The following is a 20,324-nucleotide window of genomic DNA, read 5'->3' as shown; positions in this document are numbered from 1 at the left end:
ATATTTTAGGGAGGTGGTATATTGCGGTTCTACCTTTTGATTGTATTCAAGCTGATGTGATAATGCTGCGGATCAAGTTGTGGGTATGACTTTTTCCTTGCAGCACAAAACTCAGCTTTGACTTCTCTTTGTGATACCAGCCCTGCTGCCTTTGCTTGGAAAACCGCTGTTTTCCCCCTCTTTATTAGATCTTGCCTTGTTCAGAAGGAACAAACCAGAAGCAGACACAGCTGGCTTGCTGTGACAGGTTAGCATGATGCACTAAATGTCAGGAAGGATATGTAAGGTCTTCTGGTGCCTGAGGGCTTAAGACTGGGTTTGTGACTTCGTTCGATTTTTTTTATCCTGTTTGCAAAAGCTCTGAGGGCTTCCAGCTGTAGGTTTCTCTTTTATAGTAAGTGGAAATGTTCATGTAATGTGTTTAGATGCCTTTTTGCATAAGCTGCACAGACAACTGTCACTGGTAAGTGAGGGCCTTTCTGAGCAAGCAGAAGGCAGGACCGTTTAGTGTGTTAAAGACTCTGCCTGCAGATACCTTCCTGTGGCTTTTTTGCCATGACTGTAGCATTCAAACATAGTTATTTACCTCTTAAATCCTAAATTATGGTAATTTACTGTGTTCAATTTTAGTGTAATTCGCAGTAATGGTGTGAGCCTAGTTAGCTCCTCCTTTGACAACTGGAATACAAAAACCTGGAAGGATATTAAGCAAAGGTCTTGTTTTTTCTTATCGCACCAATTTGACCTGTAAAGGTGTATGTGATGTAGGTCTGATAATGCTGCGAATTATTAGCAAAGCCCAGCAGGTTAAGCTGGCTTAGGTGGCAGGGTGAACTTCCTGAGGATGTGGCTTTCCTCAGGATCAGGTTTTCCTCCAGATTCTGCTTTGGAATCCAGAGCTGCTGCCATTATGTGGCTTGCCAGGGAGGGAGCTAAAGTGCTGGAGCAGAGTTGGAAAATTAGTGTTGAAACAGGTCATCTTGGTGTCACTGTAAACCTGTTGAGATTTACTCGCTGTCGATCTGCCTCCGCTGTTCAGTGGCTCGGTGGGGACGGGAGGGATGTGGTGTGTTTCAGTACACGTGCATGCTTGTCTGTATGTTAAGCATTTTTCTGTCTTGTATTCATTCACAGCTGTGATTAGTGCTCATCCCATCCATTCACTCGATAACCCTCACCATCATTTCCACTCCGGCAGCCTCGCTTCTCCAACTCGCAGCTATCTCCATCACCAGGTCAACCCGTGGCCCACTGGCACATCCATGTCCCATTCAGACAGGGTCAATTCCACAGGTGAGACATTAATGAACAGATAGATTTTGCTTGTAATGGAACAATGAGTGGAAATCAAAGCCTGACACTTCACTTGGTTGGTCTCTCTTGTCGTGTTCCCTGAGGGGCAGAGTGATGGGTTTAAGTGCAGACAAAACCCTTGATAGGTTGAGTTTTCTGTGAACAGTTCCTGGTGTAGATCAGATGTTGTAATAGTTGATGATGTCCTTGGAAAAGGAAGCTTAATGTTTCATATACAGCTTCAAGTAGGAAGATTCCTTATTCTAGAGCCTTCAGCCCTGGAGTCCGCAACATCAGATTAAATCTAATTTAATCTACTTAATACAACAACTTTTATCCTAATTAGTTCCATGTAAAACCAAGAGAGGACAAAAATCCAGTCTTTGCTGTTGAGAGCTGACTTTGATTAATCTTCCTGAAGCACACAGAAAATTGTGGTGATTCCTATGCAGGATTTTCAGGCCTGAAGCCCAGGCATTTGCAATAGTTCCTGTAATCTACAGCGCAACAGTACTTAAAGCACATAAGAGACATCATGAGATGAAGTGAATTCTGAGCTTCTCTAGTTCAAGGTTACGTTTTAATTAAGGTGCCACAGCCAACAACTTGTTTCCTTATGAAAACAATTCACGAAGCTGCAAATACCCAGGCAGATGATATGTTGGAGGTTTCCCTTGTTCTCTTTATGCTCCTGAAGTGGCAGCTCTCACAGTCCGGATCGTTCCCTGCATGTGGTCCAGGTAGGATCACAATGCCCTCAGTTCAAGACACCATCTCACTGTTCTCTTAGATCAGTAGATTCAGCAGGGTGGAGCCTGACGTAAACAAGCAAATAAAGGTAGCAAGTAAAGGCTTTTCAGTAAGTAAAGGTATTTCAAGTCTATCTCAGGAACAATTTGGCTTGGCACACATTATGTATACCTGTTTAAGAAGGCCAATCCTGTGAAATTCTCCAGGGTAAAGTAAGATTTGTGTTCCATGCTGTTTATTCAAGGTCTTAATACATGTAGGTGTTCCAGTGTAAATCTTGATTTGGCATTATACCCATGGAATCATTCAATCCTCAAGCTTATTCTGTTATTAGACAGTCATTGTTGTTCACCTTAGAACAGGGCAGTTACACAGAATTGGTGTCATTTGCTGCACAGATGGTTAATCTGTGAATTCACTTCTTAGCTTCTAACAGTGATCTTGGAAAAGGTACTTGCAAACACTCCTGGTTTGGTTTCATCTGCCCACAGAGAATATTTCTGTTAAAGAAGCGAAACCTCTTCATTTTGTATGTGTTGTAGAATCTGTTCGAAACACGCCCAGCACAGACACCATGCCGGCTTCCTCATCCCAGACCTGTGCTGACCACCAGGACCTGGAAAGCACCACAGGGTCCTACCTGGCTAATGCACAAGATGAGGACTCGGCTCAGAACCTCCCCACGGCCCATGTCCGTCCTTCCCACCCGCTGAAGAGCTTTGCAGTGCCAGCAGTTCCACCTGCCGGTTCCTCCTATGACCCTGCACTGCCCAGCACGCCCCTGCTGACGCAGCAAGGTGAGCGGGGGACAGCGGGCAACACACAAGAGAAAATGGGCATTTTAAGGAAAAGAGAGAATCTCCTGAAGGGTGAAGGAGAGAGTTGGGCATCAAAAGAAATATGCCAGAGGCTGGGGTGAATTTTGTCAGTATAATTTTCAAGGCCCCTTTTATCTACATCGATAAACTAGACAAAATGTCAAACTTGGCACTCCATAATTTGAAGTGCTCATTTTCCTCTAATAGAATCCTTTTTATTCTCCTATTTTCAAGGGCTTTCTGGATAGGCAAAAGAACTCATTATCTGACATAACTGTGGAATAACTGTGTAGCACTTTATTTTAAGCTCTTACCCATCCAGTTCACTCGGTGAAGACTGCGTCAATTGGGACTTTAGGAAGAACTCGACCTCCTATGCCCGTGGTAGTTCCCAGTGCCCCTGATGTGCAGGAGACCACCAGGATGCTTGAGGACTCGGAAAGCGTAGGTACTCTTAACACTGCCATGGGCTTTTTTTGGCAGTGCTGATCAAACTGTGGTGAATCTCTCTCTAGGTGGCACTGAGCCTGTCAAAGGTTAACAAGTCTTATGACTTCCACCAAGTGCTGGTTAACCCATATCCAAAAACATAGTGCAAATACTTTCTACACAAGGCAGTAAATTCAGAGAATAAGCACTTCAATTTTCAAGTCCTTTCTAAATCTGAAACTTTAAGAGCATACCTTCATTTCTAGTTACACAGTACCTAGTCTTTTCATTCTTCACAGTACACAGTGCCTAAGGGAGCTTTGGTTTATGACTTGGGCTTCCATACTGGAGCTATAGTGCCCTGCATGTCTTGGTTTTGCCTGCTTCTCTTGATGTAAAGAGCATCTTTGTCTGCAGAGCTGAAGGCCTCCAACAGTGCCATTTGCGCTCTGTACAGCCTAAGATGATGTATTCGTGCTGGCTTTGAGATGTCAGTCATTTCGCTCGGGTTTGCCAGCACACTGTGCCCGGATCCTGTGAAAGTCATGCAGCTACAGGTTGCTGCGCTGCTGCAGAGCAGCCAGAGCGTCACTGCAGCTGGAAGAGTTAGCATTAGTGCCAAAATGTTTAAAGCCATCACCCCAAATCTGGTTTTAGGTACTCATATAGGAGAGTTCTGGCTTTCGGGGAAAAATGCAACCAACTGTTGAGCTTCTTTGGAAGCAGCTTTTAAGAAAATGAGATGTTTTAGGCATCAGGCACTGGAAGAGCTGTTTTCCTTTCAAATTACAAGCCAAAAAGTTACTGTATTACTGCCACAGGAAATGCTGGTCATTATGATGATGATGATGATGATTATTATTATTATTGTTATTATTTATTATTATTATTATTTCGTGTTTGTTTCCTTATTGCCCTTTCCTTATGTCACCCTCTTGCATTTATTTCTGTATGCAGCCTTGATTTGGTGCACTTTTGCCTTTCTGTCTGGTTGTCACTCCTACTCTATTCTTTTTCTTCGGTTGGTACCGAAAATATATTCATTAGTTTATTCATCAAATTTGTAATACTTAGATATGGCCATTAATAAATATCTTCATTAATAAGTACAGTATGCAATCAGCTGAGCAGCAGCCTGAATATTAGACTCTAGCCATAAGGTCTAATAATGGACTTTAAGCCTATAGAGCAGAAACTATGAAGCAGGAGCTATGTTGCTTCTGATCTGGCATTAGCAGAGCTGGTATTGGAATACCACGAGCAGCCTGGATGCCTTCTGTGAAAGTGATGCTGAGGAAGCAAAGAGGGTTTGGAGAAAGGCTCCAAGAATGTGAGGGCTTGAAAACCACACGGTACTGGGCAAGACTTGGTCAGCTTAAGAAAGGTTTTGAGATTAACTAGTTCATGGTATCTATCTACATCCATGTAGTGATGACAGAATAGAATCATAGATAGATGTAGGTTGGAAAAGGCCTTTGAGGTGATCAAGTCCAACTGGTAACGATGATAGCTGTTCAGTATAGCTGCAGCTACAGAGTTGAGGCTAAAAATGGAGTAGGACTTTAGCAAAGCATAAGGATTCTCAAAGCAGTCCTACTGAAGTGATTCCTTTGACCTTTTTTGCAATTAAGCTGGGAAGATTTTTCTAAAATACCTAGTTTGGTTCAAAGGAAGCCGTTATCTCAAAGCAGAAATTGATACAAGGAAAACAGATTAGATGGTCACAGCCTTAAAAGTCAGTGAAACTGAATCACTACTGCAAAGCGATCTGTGCTTAAAATAGAGACTTGTTTCAAGTTACTAATTCGTGTAACTGTCAATAAATCTGCTCCTGCTTATTCATGGGTCAGGGTCACAATCTGCTCCAGAATCACTCACCGTTTCTTGTTACTTCTTACTCTGTCCCTCTTCAAAGACAAGAAGTCACCTTCTCAGTCCCTCGTTCCATCTCCCACAGAACTACGAACCGGATGAGCTGACCAAAGAGATGGCCCACCTGGAAGGACTTATGAAGGACCTTAATGCCATCACTACAGCATGACCGCCCTCGCCGGGACATGACTCCAGACAGTGTCACAAGTCTTGGGACTCAGCCTTGGAACACAAGGAATTGTACAGAGGAAAAAAAGAGGGGGGGGGAGGGGGAAGGAGGAAAAAAAAAGGTAAAAAAAAAATGGAAAACCGGAAAGAGAGACAGCACATAGAAACAAATGAACCAACCAGCATTTGTGCTGCAGCTGGTCAAAAAGAGATGACCCTTCTTGTCATTGTCCTGCAATGAAGTCATTGCCAAGTTGAATTCCAGTGACCTGCTGAGACCGTGCAGGATGGGATGCAACAGGCTCAGATCCAGCATCCAGACAAAAGGAAAGAAAGTGGACTTGAGGGTTGTTTTATTTCTGGTCAGGTTTTGTCTCAGTGGTGTGATTGCCCTGCCTTTTCAGTGTTGGACATTGGCATTTATGTACAATTTTATTTGTGTTTTTATTTTAACTTTTTTTATAAAAAGGAAAAAAAATATTGTAATAAAAAAAGGAAGAAGAAGAAAAAGGAGAAACTGTTGTTTTCCACAGCCTAGACTGAAGTTTGACTGCTTGTTCTATTGTGTATGGAAATTCATTGCCAGTGTGGGTTGTTCTGTTTTGTTTTTTACCCTGCTATACTGATGTCCCCTTCTGGCAGTTAATCCATGGCCTTTTGGGATGCTGCACTGCTCTTTGTAAGCTTTTTTTATTATTTTTATATTATAATTATTAAAAGCCTGACTTTCTCCTCTCATCACTGTGAGATTCCCGCTCTGTTTGAATTGAAATGTAATTTAAAAGGCTTATTTGTCGCTTTTTGTGCCGTTTCAATATTTTGAGTGGGGGGAAAAGTAGCTGGGGAAGGGGAGGGGATCCAGTGGGAGATTTCATTATTGTTGGTTTCCTGTCTTTCTCCATGGACCCGAAAGACTGAAGAAAATGAAAGCATCTTCTGTAACGTCCTTCCTTGTACCTTCAGCATACTGTGTCTCTGGTTACTGAATTGCAGTGAGAGTCTCATTTAGAAACATTAAAAATCCTAATTCCTCCTGTAAAGTAAGGTAAATCCTTATGTTCAGATGACACTACAGCTTACTTTGGCTCTGTTTTGTTGGTGTTAGTGGAAAGTTCACTTCATGAAGCTCTGAAGTGCAGATGGAGCTCACTGAGCAGGGAGGCAGCAGCTCCTCGCTGGCGGTGCTTAGTTTGGGGTCTGAGGACCTGTTCTCATCAGCACTACACCATATCGTACTTCTCAGAACACTACAGGTGTTCCCACCCCTCAAAGTGCCACCCAGTGCAAGTTCTCTATCCCAGGCCATTTAAACAAGAGCCCTTCCCTTAAGGAAGGACTTCTGTCTCTTCTCAGAGACAGAAGCAAGGCAAAAATGTATTTTTTTCTTACACTTTTGAAACCCAGTTGAGACGAAAACCAGTGTTTGTGACTCGGCTGCTGGGCGCAGAGCTGTCCGGAAAGGAAGGGAAGATAAAAGCAAACTTCTATGTGAGGGGAGGAAAAGGGGGTTTTCTTTGTCCCTGGCTCCGTCATACTCTCTGAGGAGGAATGGCATGAAGAGAGGGACTGTATTTTAGTCATTTTAACAAGGCCAGGTTGGATGGGACTTGGAGCAACCTGCTCTAGTGGAATGTGTCTCTGCCTGTGGCAGGGGGTTGGAACTGGAGGAGCTTTGAGGTCCCTTCCAACCCAAGAAGTTGTCTCTGGGCAGTCTGTAACAGGTTGCCCAGAGAAGCTGTGGCTGCCCCATCTCTGCAGACATTCAAGGCCAGGGTGCATGTGGTTCCAAGCAACCTGGTCTGGTGGAAAGTCCCTGCTTATTGCAGGGGTTTGGACTAGATCCCCTTCCAACCTAAACTATTCTATTTTATGATGATTTTAGGTAAAAAAAAGAAAATGCACTCAGCTGCCTGAGGAACTCGTGCCATTTTGCTTTTAAGCTGAAAGAAACCTCAGAACTTACTAATGATTCAGATGGAGAACCTGCTACTCCTGAGCAGTCAGATTTGGGAGCTGGGACACGCAGGTAACAGGCATTCCAGGTGAGAGGTGCTGCTGCTGTAGTCCTCAGTGTCTCTGCTGGATGTCTGGACCTGTTAGAGCAGTAAGAGGAAATGCTGCTGTCATCTGCTTAAGTTTTAAACCCAAGAACTTTGCTTCATTTATGTTCTTTCATCCCTCAGGCTAAAGCTCTGGGCCTGTTTTCATAGTCCCTGTCAATAGAAGGGAGAGCCAAGGAATCCTCCCAGAGAGCAGCAGGGCTTGTGTTGTACCTTTATGTCCTTTCTGTTCCTGGACTCTTCGTGGCATCACTTCTAGGACATTTGCTGGATTTCTTTGTTGTTTGAGGGGGGAGGAAAGGAAGTGAATCAGAGCACCATGGGCCACCTGGAAAATGATGTTTGAAACTTTTAATCAATACAATTCAGGGCAAAATAAGCTACAGAATATGTATTTAAATACTAAAATCCACACCCTGTCCTGAAAGGGAGGGGAATGTTTTCCTTTGCCTATTTTTTACCTATACCCAAAGAAATGCCATCCTACATACACAATATTCTTAGCTGGTGGGTCTTTGTGAATATTACTTCTGTATAACAACATGGATGTTAATATTGTCATTGAATTTGGGGAGGGGGAATATTTTTAATGCTAAAACAACTGTTCAAAGTTGGGTTTTTTAAGGTTAAACAAAAAAAAAGAAAAACATTCAATTCAATGTACAATCTGTATTGCACTTTTTCACGTTTTAATGCTACATTTTCTTACATATACTGTGATTTTCAATTTGGGACATTGTGTATCCTTGTAGTGTCATAGTCAAGCTGGTAAGTGACAGCTTCCCTCAGCCATTTGGGGAAAAACAAACCAAACCTGTATATTGTTTTCTGATTCTCATGTAGACTATTTTGAGGACTGCTGTAGATGTCTACCTTTCTGTACCATTTATTTGCTTTCCTGTAGTATTTGCTGTATACTCGATGGCTTTTTTTAATACCTTCATGTTTATTATTTTGTATTGGCCATCCAATACACTTTTTTTAATCCAATCCAATTCTGGTCTGCTTGGAGAGTTTGTTCTCTTTTTAATGATTCCTATGCATTTTTTCCTTCATCTATGGGGACCAGCTTTGGAATTTTATTGTCCCTTTTTTCTTGTGGTTTAGTAGGTTGTGTCCTCCAGAAATAGAAGAACGATTCCCTTATGCCCCATCTTTGGACAGACACTGAGCACGAAGCAGCTTTCCGGCTTACTCTTCTTCATTTCAAAGCTCAACAGTATCACTTTCTAAAACCAAGCATTAGAAAAAGGGGTTTAGATAGGTAAAGTACCTTTAACAGCCTTAGTAAACCAGTAAATCACAGAAAACTACTACTAGAATTCTTAGACTATAGCACTTTCTGTCCGTAGAGTTTAAAGTGCAGTAATTGATATCCTCAAACTAAGTCCAGACTCTTCCTTTCAGTACTAGAGCCTCACACTTCCCATCAGCCACTTTCCCCAGTTACTTGCATCCCATTTTCATGGCAGCATCAGACCATTCCTCACCCTGACTCCTGCACACAGAAATAGGATCTACTGCACTGGCTTAGCCCCGCTCACTATTTTGTTAGTCAGATCTTCCTGTTTACTCATTAAAGCGTGCAGCCACACTGAGATCTTGAGTGGGAAGTAGACCCTGGAATTCAGGAGGGATGCCATGATCCTGCAGCTGGAAAAGACTTCTCAGCCATGCCAGCACTGGTAGAGTGTGTGCATGTAACTGTGTACCGAAGAGAAGAAATAGGGAACAAAGACAATTAAGCTGGAAGTGTCACAAGGCACATCTAAGATGCCGACAGGCAAAGTGGATATAGAAAAAAAAACCCCTGCCCTCTGAAGAGCTGGGCTGGGGCAGCCTGGAGAAGAGAAGGCTCCTGAAGGGGAGACCTTAGAGCAGCTCCAGTGCCTAAAGGGGCTCCAGGAAACCTGGAGAGGGGCTTTGGACAAGGGCCTGGAGGGACAGGACAAGGGGAATGGCTTTAACCTGCCAGAGGGGAGATTGAGATGAGCTCTGGGGCAGAAGCTCTTCCCTGTGAGGGTGCTGAGGCGCTGGCACAGGGTGCCCAGAGAAGCTGTGGCTGCCCCATCCCTGGCAGTGTTCAAGGCCAGGTTGGACACAGGGGCTTGGAGCAACCTGCTCTAGTGGAAGGTGTCCCTGCCTGTGGCAGGGGGTTGGAGCTGGAGGAGCTTTAAGGTCCCTTCCAATCCAAACCAGGCTGGGATACTCAGTAACCGCTAGCTTTAAAAGTGAGTATTTCTTGCTAGGTTAGCTGATGTGCTGTGCTACTTGCTTTGCACATCGAGCCAGATGAAAAAAGCAAGAGTTTATCAAGCAGCCCATTTTAAGCCAGGTAGAAGCGGTACCTGCTGAGTATCCTTGCGCCCTTCACAGGACACTAGAGGGCAGCGGTGACTTGCTGCTGAAAAAAGCTGCTCAGCAAACCCCCGCCTACACCCTTCCATCCACTTCGAAGAGAACACACACATTCCCCGTTATTCTCTTAAAAGACAAAGGCTGCGGTGCCGTGTGATTCTCTAAAACCTTCCATAAGCAGACACAGCAAAATTCCTGCCTCTAAAAAATCCTGCCAGCTCCCCAGTGTGATGGACAATCACACTAGCAAGGAAATCACACTAGCATCCTAGCAAGAAAACGCGCAGGGCTGAGAGGCAGGACAAGCAGGTTTGGAAAAGGAAAGCCGATGTGGAAAAGTGGCAACGCGTACATGAGAGTTAAAAGCAGGAAAAGCCTGAATGTGATGGGAATGCCAAAGGGACACATAACCCCTTCCCCGGCCTTTAGTCATTGAGAATCAACTGTTTCCAGTTACTTTCCAATTCCAGCTCCTGTTTCCCAGCCTTCTTCTTGCACTGCCTTTCTTCCAGACCTTCCTCTAAGAAGTCCCCTTCAGGGACAGTGGCCAAGAAAGCCAGCTCCACAGGGCTGCAATTTAGAGCAAACACTAATTTTCCTTGGTAAATTCTTAGGAGGAGTTCCTGTTCCCCAGCCAGGGATATCTCAGGACATCCCACCCTCAGTGAGCTGCCTGTAGCCACTGGCTAGGGGGATGCTGCATGGTGCACTGCCCACAGGGGGTTGGGCATGGTGGCAGTTTAACCCCAGCCCTCCCATTCCAGACACAAATGCACCAGTAACACCACTGTCAGCCTTGGAAACATGATGTAATGCTGCTCTAATATCTGCAAACCCTCCACACTTGAACCAGACACTGGAGAACCTTGGTTACAATATCCTGTACTGCAGAGGCTGGAGTTACATGAGACACGCTAGAGATGCAGCGCTAAAATCATCACACATTAACTTAATCCACATTAGTGGTACTCATCTTTAGTGGGCTCCAGGCAAGGAAAGACTGGACTAAATACTCCTCTACCTTGAGGTTTTGCTGTGACCCTTTTCCCTTCCTTCATTTTAGGAGCAACCCCATTTGTAATCTCAGTTGATATCCCCGCCTGGGAGAGCCTCTGCAGCTGGAGCTGGGACATTCAGAGGCACACGGTGGGAAGCCCTGACCCTTAAGACCCTTTCACTGCAGCCAGAGCTCAGCCTCCCATGGGCACTGCTAATGCAGACATGCAGGTCTCACCTTGCAGCAGGACATGGGGACCAGGGTGGGGACACCCAGGTCTGGGGCAGGACCCAGAGGTTGGTCCTTGGGCTCAGCAGAGCCAGGCTGTGACCAGACACGTGCAGGGAGAACCCGGAGAGGAGTTTCCCCAGCAAAACCGGGGATGGCTGCGTGTCACCCCGCCCAGCATCCTCCCGATCCGAGCCTGGCATCCTTGTACGTGAGGAAGACACCAGAGCCCGTTTTTCCTCATAGTCACCATGGTAACAGCATCCACTTCATCCAGCCAAGGACTGCGAGGCCGGGGCGCTTCCCTCCCACACAGGGGTTTCCCTGGCAGCCGTTGCTGGCTCCCGAGGCACAGCCCCGGTCCTGCTCTGCTCCGATCGATCCCTCAGTTCCTGCAAGAGAGGACGTGAAGCCCCGTTGCAAAATAACCCTGTCACCGGAGAAGGACATTGAAGTATTGCAGCTGCCAGGGAAACCTTTCCCAGGGTCTCTGCAGCACTCCCACTGACACCCACAAACCCTGTGCCAGCACCCCACAACCTCGAGGGCTGCCCCATATTATCCCATCACTGCCATGCCACAGGAAAAGCTACCCTGCCAAGCCCAGGGAGTAGGAACCCTCCAGCAGCTGGAGCCCAGCCTGACCCCTCTCCCTTTCACCACCCTCTGTCTCTCCCTGGCTGCTCTTGCTCCTTTGGAAGATGATATTTCTCCATCTTTTTCTAATGAGCATGTTGCTGTCACAACATGCCTGTGCCCTGGAGACCAGGCACACGAGGAGGTGCTTCACAGGGGCTCCCCTAAGCTGCATTCCCTCCTGGACCCTACAGCATTGCTGCCCTCCTTTGTGCCCAGCTCTGGGCACCAGCACATATCACCAAGGGGCTTCTTCCCACCTCAGCCCGCCTGAGCTCCCCAAACACTGAAGAACAAGCTTGCAGCATTTCACCTAGTCCTAGTGCTGCCCTTCAGTGAGATCCAAGAGCCAAATGCTGCGATGAGCTCAGTAACACACAGGGTTACTTCATGTGGCATCAGCCATGGTTCAAAGGGGAAAATTTGTTGATGCAGCCAATGCTGGTGGAGTGCGGCTGGTGAACTGGTGAAGCTGGTAGGACAAGGCACTCCTGACGGGGCTGGGGGGAAAATGCTGCCCAGTCCTAGCCCCAAACCTGCTAAGGGGGCCCTAAAGACAGAGCATAGAGACCAGTTACCAACACACTGCAGCACACGGCACCTTCCAGACCCTTTCACTCCAACCGTACCCCACAAGGCCACCTCCATGGTCAGGGCAGCAGAGTCCCCAGTGCCGACGAGGAGCAAGCACAAAGCCAGGACTCAGCCTTCTCAGCCTTTCCTCCACACTTGCTCCCAGCAGCAAGGAATTAGGAGAAGGACCAGCACCATCCAAAAGTGAGCTTCAGTGACCCACCCCAAATCCCACCACCCCTAACCAGACCTGGAGGAGCTTGCTGCGAGGAACAGAGGCTATGAGGGGCTGGGCTGGAGCCTACCCCTGAACTCCACCTCTCCCAGGTGCCTTCCATCCCCATTCCCAGGGCCAGGCCCCCTTCCCAGCTGCAGAGCATCAGCTTGAGTGCCCAGCCCAGTGCTGCTCCTCACCTGGGCTAGGTCTGGCCTCTGGCCTGGCTAGTCCGTGGGCTGGAAACAGGGGGGGCTGGGCACAAGTGGAGTTTTAATTGGATGGGGGCTGGAGTGGGGACAGCCCTTTCCCCATGGCTTGCTTTAACTGTTGTGTGAGCCACTGACATCTAGTAAAACCCAGCAGGCAAAGAAAGATCAGCATCATGACAAATGAGAAGTGGATGCTGAGTCCCCACTGCTTGTGACTCACTGGCTCTCAGACGATATTTCCCGAGTCCCCAGGGCTGGTCTCTGCCTGTTTTCATACTGCTTGAACCAAATTCATATCACATTTACCAAACCCTATAATTGTGGAGACCATTTTGCTGGAGGCAGGGAGGAAAATGTGCGTTGTGTTCATGCACAAGTCCCTCCAGGTCTCCTGTTCATCCCTGGGGTATGTACAGCTCCTATAGGTACCCTCACCATGGAATTCTGGGGTCACACTTGAGCATTGATAGTAGGGCTGATTAAAAACTACTTTCAGCATCTTTCTAGAGCTGTGTAAGCCGCCATTGCTGCAGCTTTTTGGGAACAAAAGGCTTACAGTCATGTGGTACTAAACCATTGCCACAGACCTTGAGCTGCAAGAGGGCCTTGAAGCATCAGGAAGAAGGTTGTTAAAATCCATCAGGGACATGGTTCCTGCCTGGCAGTGCAGCCATCAGTAGAGATGTGGTGGTTCAGGCTGACAATGTCCTTCCCCCAAGGCAGTGTCCCCTCCCAAGGGTGGCCAGGGGACCTGTGCTCCTGGCAATACATCCAGGCTGCTCCTGGGTCGGGAGCAGAAATCCTTACAAAGGAGCAGCACAGAAGCCCTCTCCTCCATCCTCCTCCCCTGCTAAGAGCAGGACGTCATTCCCACATCTGCCAGGCCCTTCTGGCTGTGGTGAGTGTGCTCCAGCAGTGCCAGGATGTGCTGTTTCCCCCACCCCATGCTGGGCATAAGGGCGAGCTCCCTTCTCCCAGGTGGATGTTTCCAGGATGCTGAGACCAACTGGAGCATCAGGAATAGCAAAGAGCAGCTCCCACTTCCAGCTCTCCCACACAGCCGCACGTCAAGCAGAGAAGAGTTGACAGTGATCAGTGTGCACAAGGCTGAAGCTGACAACATCCTTTGGCCACAGTTGGCACCCAGGACACCTGAGAGCAAGCACTGGCTCTGCCGTGGTTTAAGCCCAGCTGGTAACTCAGAACCACGCAGCCGTTTGCTCACTCCCCCCCTTTTTCCTCCTCCCACTCCTGGAGGGATGGGGAGGAGAATCAAAATAATGTAATTCCCACAGGTTGAGATAAGAGCAGTCCAGTAACTAAGGTACAACACAAAACCACTGCTGCTACCACCAATGATGATAATGATAAGGGAAATAACAAGGGGAGAGGATACAATTGCTCAGCACCCACTGACCAATACCCAGCCTGACCCGAGCAGTGATCTGGGCCTGCCGGGTAACTCCCCCCGGTTTATATACTGGGCATGACGTGCTGTGGTATGGAATACCCCTTTGGCCAGTTTGGGTCAGGTGTCCTGTCTCTGCTTCCTCCCGGCTTCCCCTCCTCCCTGGCAGAGCATGAGACTGAGAAAGTCCTTGGTCAGAGTAAACATTACTTAGCAACAACTAAAACCATCGGTGTTATCAGCGTTGTTCCCAGGCTGAAAGTTAAAAACCACAGCACTGCACCAGCTACTAAGAAGGAGAAAAATGACTGCTATAGCTGAACCCAGGACAGTATCCACCACTTCTTCCATACCATTCACGTCATGCTCAGATCCTACATTTTTCAATATACCATTGCTTTTGTCTCATGTATATATGCACCCACACACAGAGAGATATCATTCCTTAGTCCAGGGACCAATCCCTATAAAGCTGCTGAATTCATACTGTCCGTGATGTCAGGCTCCATCTCTTGTAACAGTCTTTCAGGGCAGGAGAGAGAGTGTGCAGAGTTGGGTTGTTGCCTGCTGATGACACCACTGAACTCGTCTGGTCACTGCTGAGCTCGTCTGGTTTCGTCAAAATTCATTCTTTGTTGGAGTGATGATCGGAGGGAGGTCAGGGTCAATTGCTGGTGACCTGAAGACATCTAGCTGGTGGGCTATAAAAGTGTTATATAGCAGGCAACAGTATACAGTTGAGTTCATTGGCTGTTTTCCCCCAAAATCAAATCCCCTTGAGGTACACATTGGACTTCCCCATCTTCCTGCATTACCAACAAGTATATCCAGGTCCCTGAGCAAAAGCAACCCCACGAGTGGGTTTGCCTTTACCTGAAGCAGGAATAACCCAGACTGTCTTCCCCAACAAATTCTTTATGTGCACCACAGGAACTTTATCCCCCTCTACAGCACGTAGAAGTTCTGACTGGGCTGGGCCAGCCCTGTTGGCAGACCCCTTGGTGTTGACCAACCAGGTGGCTTTTGGTAAATGTGTATCCCAGTGTTTGAAAGTCCCACCACCCATTGCTCTCAGTGTAGTTTTTAACAGCCCATTGTACCGTTCGATTTTCCCAGAGGCTGGTGCATGGCCGGGGATGTGATATACCCACTCAATGCCATGCTCTTTGGCCCAAGTGTCTATGAGGTTGTTCCGGAAATGAGTCCCATTGTCTGACTCAATTCTCTCTGGGGTGCCGTGTCTCCACAAGACTTGTTTCTCAAGGCCCAGGATAGTGTTCCGGGCAGTGGCGTGGGACACAGTGCATGTTTCCAGCCAGCCAGTGGTTGCTTCCACCATGGTAAGCACATAGCGCTTGTTCAAAGGCTTGTTGTTGCTCAGGGCCCCATTTGAAATCATTCTTCTTCCGGGTCACGTGGTAGAGAGGGCTTACAATCAGACTGTAATTTGGGATGTGCATTCTCCAGAACCCCACAACACCTAAGAAAGCTTGTGTTTCTTTCTTGTTAGTTGGTGGAGACATTGCTGTTATCTTGTCGATCACATCTGGGGGGATCTGGCGGCGTCCATCTTGCCATTTTATTCCCCAAAACTGAATCTCCTGTGCAGGTCCCTTGACCTTACTCTGTTTTATGGCAAAACTGGCCTTCAGCAGGATTTGGATTATCTTCCCCCCTTTCTCAAGAACTTCTTCCGCTGTATCGCCCCACACGATGATGTCATCAATGTTTTGCAGGTGTTCTGGAGCTTGCCCCTGTTCCAGTGCAGTCTGGATCAATCCATGGCAGATGGTAGGGCTGTGTTTCCACCCCTGGGGCAGTCGGTTCCAAGTGTACTGGACGCCCCTCCTCAAGTAAAAACGAATTGTGGCCTGCACTCTGCTGCCAAAGGGATTGAGAAAAATGCATTGGCAATATCAATTGTGGCATCCCACTTGGCTGCCTTTGACTCCAGTTCATATTGAAGTTCTAGCACGTCCAGTACGGCAGCACTCAATGGGTACCATTGAGTGTGACTTCATTCAGGCCACGATAGTCTACTGTTAGTCTCCACTCTCCGTTAGACTTTTGCACTGGCCATATGGGGCTACTAAAGGGTGAGCGGGTCCTGCTGATCACTCCTTGGCTCTCCAGTCTACGGATCAGCTTATGGATGGGAATCAGGGAGTCTCGGTTGGTGCGATATTGCTGCCGGTGCACTGTTGTTGTCGTGATTGGCAGCTGTTGTTCTTCCACCTTCAGCAACCCCACAACAGAAGGATCCTCTGAGAGACCGGGCAAGGTGGACAGCTGCTGAATTTCCTCTGTCTCCAAGGCAGCAATACCAAAAGCCCATCGGTACCCTTTTGGTCTTTGAAGTACCCTCTCCTGAGATAGTCTATGCCAAGGATGCATGGAGCCCCTGGACCAGTCACAATGGGGTGCTTTTGCCACTTCTTCCCAGTCAGGCTGATTTCAGCCTCCAGTACAGTCAACTCTTGGGATCCTCCTGTCACTCCAGAAATATAAATGGGTTCCACTCCTTGATACATCAATGGCGTCAGAGTACACTGTGCACCAGTATCTACTAGAGCCTTATACTCCTGTGGGACTGATGTGCCAGGCCATCTGAGCCACACAGTCCAGTAAATCCGATTGTCCCTCTCCTCCACCTGGCTGGAGGCAGGGCCCCTCTAATAGTGATCACAAGATTGTCCACTTGTGTCTTGTAGAAAGGGATTAGTATCCCTTATCACAGGAGTTGGAGTAAAATCAGCTCTTCCACTCCATCTGGGAAACTGCTCACCAGAGACTGGAGCAGCAACTTTCATGGGAGGATCATCCTTGACACTTGTTCTCATCTTCAATTCACGCACCCGTTGCTCCAGAACTGAGGTAGGTTTTCCGTTCCACTTTCTCATGTCTTCTCCGTGATCCCACAGGTAAAACCATAGGGTGGCCCGTGGCGTGTATCTCTTATATCTTCTCTCTCGAGCAGTAGGGTGCCTTCCGTTCATAGTTGAGACAGGGGTTCATACTCATGGGGAGCTGGACAGATCTTACAAATCATCTTTCAATTGTTTGAACTCCTGGGACAGTTTTTCCACAGCTGAAATGATGGAAGGGGTGAGATTGTCTTCGAACTCTTGGAATTTACAAGTCACTTCATCCACTCTTGGTGGTGATATCTCATTCCAGGTCATTGATGCCGATGAGTGGGCATATGATGATGGTGCACTCCGTGCAGGTTTCCGCCACATGGGTCTTGTACATTCAACTTCATCTGGATCTACGGATGCATTCCCGGCATCTGGCCTATGATAGATCACCTCTAGAATGGCTGATTCCCTCAGGGACCGGATGCCTCTCTGTATCATGGTCCAGTTGGCTGAGTGACTCATAACATCGTACTTGCAGGGAAACCTTTCCTTCACAGCTGCCAAGAGCCCCCTCCAAAGGCTGAGGGCTCACTTCTCTCTTGCAATCGCTTTGTCAATTCCTCCTTCCCTAGCAAGTGATCCCAGCTGCTTGGCTTCCCTACCTTCTAGTTCATGACCGTCGGCCCCATTGTCCCAGTATCAGAGCAACCAGGTGACAATGTGCTCCCATGGAAGACAGGTGAAATCTTTTTGCATATTCCGCAGCTCGGTCGAGGTTTGGGGTCAAGAAGTCACCTCTTCTTCCTCTTCCTCTTCCTCTGGTCCACGTAGTAATAACACTTTTTCAGATGCTGTCCCCTGTAGTAAGTTCATTGGGACTTCATCTTTCTTCACTGCACGGGTTGCTTTTTGTGCCTATCATTTGCTTTTGCTTACAGGGGCAACCGATATTGTCACAAATTGGCCATTTGGTTTAGCTGCAGCGTCTATCACTGTGGTTGGAGTGGCTGCAGTGTCTGCTGTCGGACTTGGTGAAGCTGCTGTGCTTGGGGTTGAATAACACCAACAGCTGTGTTCATTGTTGCTGTTGGGTTTTGAGTAGCTGCTGTGCTTGTTGCTGGAGTTGACATAGCTGCGGTGCTTGGAGTAGCTGCATTGTCTGTTGCTGGCGAGGTTTGAGAAGCTGCTGTGCTTGTCACTGCGTTAGTGTCACTGGTGTACTTGGAGTAGCTGCGTTGCCTGTTGTGGTCAGGGTTTGGGCAACTGCTGTGCTTGTCACTGGGGTTGGTGTAGCTGCTGTGCTTGGAGTTGGAGTAGCTGCATTGTCTGTTGCTTTGCCATCAGATCCAGAGACATTTTTTTCCCTTTGAAGGTACTGGATAGCGTTGAGCAGGGCTGTGTAGGCGCAGGCTAAGCCCCACCACGTTGCCATGATTTGTCGCTCTCTGGTATAACCAGGATGACAGCATACCTCGTTTAATATTTTACTAGTTTTTTTTACTTAGCAACAACTAAAACCATCGGTGTTATCAGCATTGTTCCCAAGTTGAAAGTCAAAAACACAGCACTGCACCAGCTACTAAGAAGGAGAAAAAAAATGACTGCTGTAGCTGAACCCAGGACAGGCTCTGAGGAGGGCCATGATGGGGCCCACTGTTTCTGCAGTCTGTGTCTGCAGAGCTGGAGGGGGAGAGCATGTGTTCTCCAGTGTGGGTGAGCCCCAGCCATTCCCATCCCAGCCCAAGGAAGCTGACATATAAAACGAAATAAAAGTGAAGAGGGGAAAACTGACATCTGAAGAGCATTCTAATGAGCAGCACAGTCAGGGGAAGGAGCTTTCCAGAAAGGGGAAAGCGTTTAAACGTGTGACACTGGGAGATGCTGTTAACGCCTTCCTGCTCACTGCTGCAGGACAGCTTCAGGCAACTCCCTTTCCCTTTCACTTCCACCCACAGCCTTGGAGGGGGGATTTCTGGAGGAGGCGGCCCACAGGGTCCTGATGTGCCCATGTCAATAAGAGGTCACTCAGCAGAAGACCTACAAAGGGCCTGGCATTTGCTGGGCTAAAGCTCCCATTTTAAGCTATCAAGCCGTTGTTTCTCCTCCATTAAAATAAAACAGAATCTTCTTTGGAGAGCCCTCATTCAATGTCTTCTCTAATCAGGTTCCTGATAAAAGGTAACCTGAAGAGAAGCAGCAGTGCTGGTGATTGGGGTCAGACGGTAGCTGCAGGATGAAGGCAGCTGGTTGGCAATGCCTTCTTAAAGAAAATCAATCATCATCTACCTTCCTGCAACTCTAAGTGGCAGAACCAAGTTCAGATATTCTTCCCTTAATTTGCCCATAGTAGATGGCACCATATTTAGCTCCATTAAAATCGGAGTTGTTTAACGTCCCCTCGGATTGCCAAGAGCAGAGACAGGGCTGGGGACATCATTGGAAAGGAAGCAGCACTGTGCTGCCTCTGAGGCACCCTCAGCTCCTCCACAGCTTCACTGGGGTGCTGCTGAAAGCAGAAAACTCACACACAGGAATATTGTGCCTGTCCCCTGAGGCCTTCCAGCCCAACACCTTCGACAGGGCACACAAGGGACCTCAGAACTGAGCACTGAATATCTGTGTTGAAAACTAGGTGGTGCTGAGCTGTGACTTGGGGCCAGGACCTTGGCATGTCCTTGCTTCTCCACTTTGCTCTCCTGCCACAAAAGCAATGTTCAGTCAAGTCTACGCCTCTGCAAGGAGGAGGTAGAACTGCTCAGTATGCGTGTAAGTGCCTTGACATCACTTCTGCACATTGCTGAGTGTAGGAAGCTTAGAAACCAAACTGGCTGCAGGTCACAGCCTGGCAGAGGGGCCACCTGCACACACCAAACCTGTCTTGACAAATTGTGGGGAAAGTGAGAACCGTGACCAAGGAAGTGTAGAGCTGAAAAGCAGCAGCAAAAACCACCTGAGGGTGAGTGGGGTGGGCAGCCAGCCTGGGACAGCTTCCTAAGACAAGGCTGAAATTCCCATGAAGAGCCCTGGCCAGACTGTGACTGTGACTGCGAAAAGGGGGAAATCAGAAGAGGTAGTGTCACTGCCTTTCACCACCCTGAGCCTCCCTCCACCAGAGTGCTGAGTCTTCACAAGGCACTGCAGGAAAGGTAGGAGTGATAAGGAGGTGGATAAACCACCCAGTTGATAGACGTATAACTTGGCTCTGGTACCTGATCAGTTTGCTCCTGACAGGCCACATGCAAGCACCATGATACCCCAGTGTGGTCTTAAGTCCTTTCAATAAGGAGGCATCAACACATATGCTAAACCAGTCAAGCCCTTCCAAGCTTTTCTACAGCTGATGGGAATTCTCCAGACTGTTGAGCCAGGGCTTTGCGCTGGTCAGGGAAAGGCTGCATATGCCATCCTGATCCACAATCACCTAGAGCAGGGACGTGGATACTAGCTGTG

General features: G+C 47.7%; 1 protein-coding gene across 17 annotated transcripts in view; it reads left to right on the top strand.

Moving 5' to 3' along the window:
* The window catches only part of NEO1 (neogenin 1), a 193,360-nt gene extending 184,975 nt beyond the window's left edge, over positions 1 to 8,385 (top strand). For 7 of the 17 annotated variants that reach the window (XM_030497329.1, XM_030497327.1, XM_030497320.1 and 4 more), the window contains 4 exons: positions 1,135 to 1,293; positions 2,586 to 2,840; positions 3,169 to 3,305; positions 5,206 to 8,385. In XM_030497329.1, the coding sequence (XP_030353189.1) occupies positions 1,135 to 1,293; positions 2,586 to 2,840; positions 3,169 to 3,305; positions 5,206 to 5,331 (677 nt within the window). In that variant the 3' untranslated portion in view covers positions 5,332 to 8,385. Of the gene's footprint in view, positions 1 to 1,134; positions 1,294 to 2,585; positions 2,841 to 3,168; positions 3,310 to 5,205 lie in introns of all 17 variants that reach the window. The other 10 variants (XM_030497328.1, XM_032920170.1, XM_030497324.1 and 7 more) reach the window with 5 other exon arrangements.
* The last annotated feature ends 11,939 nt before the right edge of the window (positions 8,386 to 20,324 follow it).

The sequence above is a fragment of the Strigops habroptila genome, chromosome 9 (genome assembly GCF_004027225.2).
Source record: "Strigops habroptila isolate Jane chromosome 9, bStrHab1.2.pri, whole genome shotgun sequence".
NCBI classification, from domain to species: domain Eukaryota; kingdom Metazoa; phylum Chordata; class Aves; order Psittaciformes; family Psittacidae; genus Strigops; species Strigops habroptila.
Note: the sequence above shows the minus strand (reverse complement) of the source record. Positions and strands in the feature narration are given on the sequence as shown.